Source organism: Sceloporus undulatus, chromosome 7, assembly GCF_019175285.1.
Source record: "Sceloporus undulatus isolate JIND9_A2432 ecotype Alabama chromosome 7, SceUnd_v1.1, whole genome shotgun sequence".
Lineage (NCBI taxonomy): Eukaryota > Metazoa > Chordata > Lepidosauria > Squamata > Phrynosomatidae > Sceloporus > Sceloporus undulatus.
The window spans coordinates 16,264,421-16,270,446 of NC_056528.1; the positions used below are offsets into that span (position 1 = coordinate 16,264,421).

The 6,026-nt window shown below is 41.9% G+C and overlaps 1 protein-coding gene across 1 annotated transcript in view; it reads right to left on the reverse strand.

Annotated features, from left to right (window-relative positions):
- Nucleotides 1-298: 298 nt before the first annotated feature.
- PSMD5 (proteasome 26S subunit, non-ATPase 5) overlaps nucleotides 299-6,026 on the reverse strand; it is an 8,447-nt gene continuing 2,719 nt past the window's right edge. Inside the window, exons 4-10 of the mRNA XM_042480159.1 lie at nucleotides 5,612-5,740; nucleotides 5,241-5,350; nucleotides 4,651-4,793; nucleotides 3,846-4,037; nucleotides 3,261-3,370; nucleotides 2,503-2,643; nucleotides 299-1,867 (exon numbers count right to left, since the gene is read on the reverse strand). Coding sequence (XP_042336093.1) covers nucleotides 1,610-1,867; nucleotides 2,503-2,643; nucleotides 3,261-3,370; nucleotides 3,846-4,037; nucleotides 4,651-4,793; nucleotides 5,241-5,350; nucleotides 5,612-5,740 — 1,083 coding nt within the window. The 3' untranslated portion in view covers nucleotides 299-1,609. The remainder of the gene's footprint in view (nucleotides 1,868-2,502; nucleotides 2,644-3,260; nucleotides 3,371-3,845; nucleotides 4,038-4,650; nucleotides 4,794-5,240; nucleotides 5,351-5,611; nucleotides 5,741-6,026) is intronic.

The following is a 6,026-nucleotide window of genomic DNA, read 5'->3' on the forward strand; positions in this document are numbered from 1 at the left end:
GGAATGCACAAAAGGGTTCATGAGCCTATATGGAAATAACTATCAAGTCCATTATATCAGATCCATGCTTGGACCTGAAGCCTCACAATTTTGTCTTCTGCATCTATTTTCATTGTGTAATACTCTTGTATTTTGTGGCTAGTTGTTAGTCTCTCTAAGGGCAGGATATCATGTTTTATATAAATAAAGCAGAGCAAATTCCAAGACTGAGAAAGAATGAAAGCCTTGCTACTAGATTAATGTCTCCGATAGGTATCCCAAAGTAGTGTTTCAGCCTGATAGATAAAATATACAAGGGTTTGTTTCAAAATTGAAAGGAAGACTACTTCTCTCCTTTTTTAATCCCTTCATTACATACAGCTCAGGCAGGTAAAGACAGTTAATGCATGAGTGTCGCTTTTTACATTTAAGAGGCTCAAATTTGAATTGGCAGAAACAGCACAAAGCAATCAGTTTCTAACTAATGATAGACGAAAATTTGGTTTGGACAGTTTTAGGTCAACCTAACCGAATTGGACCACCAAGCGGGAGAACCTATAAAAGCCTAGAGAAGTGTTCTCTCTAGGAATCTCTAGGTCCTTCAGCACAACTCTTACCATCAACATCTGGTTGGAATACCTAAAGATTTCTAGTTAGAACTTATTAATCAAATCCATGAATAATCAGATCTGCAAAAGTCAAAGCTGCAAATGTGGACGGCTGACTGTAGACTGCAAATGAGCAAACACAGTGATGTTGGCACATATATGTTATTTGCAAAGAGTTTCAAAATGATGCAATGCATATCCAAAATATATAAAGTGGACACTCATGCCAAAAACTACAACCAAGAAATATTACATGGTAGCAAATTCAACCACTTCAAATTACACATGGGCATCGATATTCGTTGTTTACCTTGTTTGGCAACCTTTATTCTGGTCCAAAAAGTCAATACGATGCAAGGCTATTTTAAGTACACATCCAAAGGGACAGTTAAGCACACACTTGAAACTGAAGTGTGAACAAACCACGAGATCAAAACCTGTGTTTGCGAACACGGGTATCAAGTGTACACACTCGCGTCTCAAGATGAGCCTGATGAAATAATTCAAAGCAGGATGAAATAGAGATCACGGCCCCCTCACAGATGAAAGAAATGCCTCCATCTTACTAAAACAGTAGAACTTTTAGCAAAGCTACTTTCCAACACAGTAAAATAACTCTCAGTTTAAGAGCCCAGAGTACTCCACACCCAAAGATTTGAGCCAAAATTGAGAACACACACTATAGGGCGCTGGATCATGACCATCTAACTGGGAACCAAATTCCTCCACAATTTGCTTCAAAGTAAGCTGCACTTAGAAGCTTGGTCAGTTTTAAAGGTAAACATATTCTTTCAACTGGATCATGGAAGACAGAATGTCCCTCTCTGTCTCTCTTTCGTCACATCATTTGTACCCATTTATCTCTCATTTCAAAGTCAAACTACCAAAGCCAATTCCTTCCTCAGATTTTTTTTTCCCTTTCCCCTTCTTGCTCACAAAGTCAAACCCTGTCAAGAAGGGCCAAGATAGTCTTGCCACCTCTGGGTTTACCAGAGAGCGATTTAAAGCCAGTCTTCTGAACGTTATTCAGCTCCCTCCACAGCCGTGGTTGAAACAGCCTTGACATAATAAGGCCCTTCATGCAGGTAAGCTCGAAGCCTTAAGTAATGCTGGTTCCCAAAGATTTCAGCAATGGTCTTTGAACTGGCTAAGGCCTTCACCAATTCATACTTCGCTTCCTTAGAGGCTTTGTCTGGCTCCACTGACCGGTCCACGATGTATTCCACAAAGCCAGGGCTGGCTATCATCAGCCTCTGGGCCCAGGGTTGGTTAGCAATAGCCTACAATATTAAAAAGAGAGAGAGATGAAACCTCTGTACCACCTTCATACTATCACGATAAGCTTTCAAGTTGCTCCACCCAATGGTATCTCTATACTTTCTTGGCAATTCATTCAGACAAGGTATGTCATTGCCTTCCTTTTAGGATGAGAGAGTATGACTTAGCACCCAGTGGGTTCTGTAACCAAGCAGGGACCCGAACCCTGGATGAGTCCTCATCTAATAGTCAAATAACCACCCATGCTGGCTCTCATGCTTATCAGATGCTTGGCCATAGACAAGAAACACACGGCTATCCAGATGTTGTGGGGAAAAACCTCCCATGTTCCTTCACTATGGGCTATGCTGGCTAGGCTTGATGAGAGTTGCCCTAGCTAACATGACACCTGAAAGGCCACAGGTTTACCATCATTTAAGTTTGCACCTTCTGCTCCGTTTCATCTCAGACTGACCACCCAGACCTGAAGGTATTTTTGACCTCCCCACACAGTCACCCTTTTTGTAATATCTTGTCTTTTGGAGATTTCAAAAGCTCAACTATAATTACTGAGCTTCTTTGTTCTTAAGGAAGGCATTCCCTGAGGACAGAGTTCTGGATTAAAGTCAAACATGTCTCTATTAAAAAGGGCACTTACCGTGAACACCCTCAAAGCAGCACAGTGGAGGTCAGGGAATGGCTGTGTACTGATGCTTCTGAAAAGCTCCAAGGGCTGGCTGGCGAGAGAAGAGAACCAGGATTCTGTCATCCCCAGAAGGTCTTCTGTCTGATGATCCAGCTGTGTGCAAAAGGCAAGTAAGTGAACTGGCAAAGGTACCTGATTGTTTTCTTGAAAGCTCAGAATAAACATTCATGTTTATGGCATTCCCCTTTCAACCTGTTGACCTTCTGTCCCTCATCTAACCATGGGGCTTAAAATGCAGACAAGATGGCTAGAAATTAAGGATGGAGAAATATTTCAATAGGGTTCAAGGAGTGGAGATTATAGGGGATTGATATAGTTACAATAAACTGCTGTCTCCACTCATTGAAACCTACTGGGAAAATTCTCCATCAGCTACTTTCTCCCTGACACCTAGAGAACACAGAACACTATCTTTGCAATAGATAACACTGGCTATATTACATTCCATTCTAAAAGTAACCACCTCACAGAGATTTCAGGTTCACCCTGCACTCAGGAATCTGGAAGATGGATGGTAGTGGACAGGTTCACATTTTCAACAAGCTCAAAAAGGCTATTATCCTCAGATAAAAATCCTCTCAAATGCTTGTTACAAATCTTTTATGGCAAACGTGCAAATGTCCAAGGCCATCTAACTCAAAAGGGCAAATTTCGTCCTGTAGTGATCCCATTCATGAGAAAAGGGGACATTTTAAATTTCATTAACTTACCATCAGGTACAAAAGAGATGAAATGGCATCCAGACACCGGATTCTCAACTCCGTCGGGGCATTCTTTGACTGGTGTCCTATTCTGTTTAGCACGCTGTGGAATCTACTTCCTAGGGAGACAAAGAAGAGAGATTTTTCATTATACAAAACATTGCCTTCTACAAAGTCCAAATCTTTCTCCTGCTAGGCCAGTATTGCTTATGTAGGTCTGCACCTGGCGAACATAACAAGTATTTTATCATTGCATGCTCCCTTTGTTTGAACCAAAATTAAATCAGTCTCTAGTTAACAATGGCTTCCTTGTTGCTTATAAACAAAAAACAGTAACTTTGGGACAAGCCGGGATCTTTAAGCAAATTGATCCTGGCTTGTTCCACAGCTGGTAAACATACTGTCCCCATTTCAGGGTTACACCTAATGCTATGCAAGTGGAGCCTTGTTCATACAACTGCTGTTTACTACCCACACGCAGCAAGGGCCCCTACTAAAATGGAGTGACTCTTTACATGCAGTAGTTACAATGACCTTTCTTCTCTTCCGTGACAGCACTTCTTATGTTTACATGCAAACACAGAGTGTACAAACCTTTCTTTTCCAACACCAGCTTCCCCTCCACATTGGATCCCAAGATCCCAAGGGTGTCCACTCCTACACCAAACATGGTCGGGTCCTGCCCTTCTGCCATGCCAAAGACTTTGTCCACAAAGGCAGGGTATCTCTCGCAGATCTGCTGGGGGCTGTCAACTATAACCAGGTTGCCAAAAAATTTCACAAAGCCTAACAAAAAGAGAAAAGGGTTGTGAGTCCAGGAGTTAGTCACACTGTCTAGAAACAGCGCCTGTAAAAAGAAATAAGACAGCCAAGCAGATGATTCACATACCCCTTGGACAATGGTAATGGGAAAGAACGTACACCACCCTACCCCAGTTGAAAGCCTGCCGGAAGTGATGGATGCCAAATCCCATCATCCCCACCCAGAGGATCAAATTAAATAGTGGCTCATGAGCCACAGACAGTTCTTGCGGTCTGAGAGCTTGGCCTTTTTTACCAGTTTGCTGTTAGGATCCTGGGCTGACCTTTACAAATACAACAATGCTGGCATTTGTTCATTGGAAGGGGAATAGAAATGTTTAAAGCCCAAACCCTCTATACCAAACAGGCCTGCAAAGAACTAACCTCACCACCTCCCACAATACAATATAAAGTCCCATGAAGCAGACACCTTGCTAAAGCTAAGTAGGGCTAGGCCTGGTCAATGCTTGAATGGGAGACCACCTAGAAACTTCTGATTTGCATGATGGAACAGAGGTGGGGTATACGTCTATTAGATTTTTTTAAAAAACCAAAGTGTAAGAAGGAAAATGATGCCAACAAGGGACATCTGAATTACCTGGCAAGTAGAAGCCTGAGAAGGGATCTGAGTCAGCCCCGATTATTATATTGGAAATCTTATCAATGACTCCTTGCTGAGCCAGATACTGGCGTCCATGGTGGGTCTGAGCAAGCGATGTCACCATCTCTATACAGGTAGCTCTACAATACATAGATATGGATCATTAATTTAAGATTCCTCTTAAATTCAAACAATTCAGCACATGTCATTCCTGAAACAGGAGAGACTCAAACTCAATTCCTCATTTGATCAAACATTAAGGGAGTAGCAGTCAACACACAAAAGCACAGACCAGCAAACAATAATATGTGTTGAACTGAAAGCCAGTATGGTGTAGTGGTTTCAGAGGTGGGCTATGATGCTAGAGATCAAGTTTAGACTCCCTGCTCAGCCATATTAACCCTCTGGGTCACCTTCAACATGTCACACTCTCTCAGCCTCAGAGGAAGGCAATGGCAAATGCTCTGTAAATTTGCCCAGCCTTCAACTCTGATTAGTAAATGAATATATTAAACAGCTAGTAACTAAAGAAACAGTATCAGGCCCAAAGCTACTCCAAAGGCAAAATGTGTAATAAAGCCATTTACCTGACAAGTACATCATTCCCTGTCAGCTCTCCAATCAGCTCCGATATTAACCCACTGTTGACACAGTAGTTCAATGAATCTGCAGACACCGAGGAAATACCGATGACTAGCTAACACAAAAGGAAAGAGAACAATGAGAAACCTTTTAAGACAGAAGAGTCTGTTAATTTAAATATTATCTCCGTTGTTGTTGTAGCAGCAATTTGATGGGAATGGTAAATTTCCTCTCAGACTAACCCACTCTTCAAAGGGGTCAGCAAAGGTAGAGTGTACAACTGTTGCCTCATGGACATGCCCAAGGTGAGCATTCTCTTTGCGTCTTGCCAGTATCAGCAAACTTCTAGTCCACCAAGGAACATAAGCAATCTTGCCTCATAGACACGATAGCGTATGATGTCACTCTTGGCCATAACTTTCTTCAAGTCAATGAGCAAGTTCCCTGCAAGCAAAGCTTCCAAGCCTTCAGGTGTTTCTGCTACCCTTGAGAGTGACTTGATGGCCTAGAAAAGAAAGAAGAATGGCTATAGGAGCAATAGAAGAAACAGATGGCAGAATTGATAAGACAAAACACACTTCCAAGGTAAAGAAGCTGAAAGTTTTGCCATCTTGGATCCCATTTTGGAATAGTGCTCCCAGAAGAGTTTGGGGAGCTCTCTTTCGGAGCAAGGTAAGTGTAGAATTCAAAGATATAGCTGTATTAATCTGTAAAATCAGTATATAAAGAGATCTTGTAGCACCACTGATTTCAAAACGCATCTGAGGAAGAAGACTTAAGTCTATGAAAGT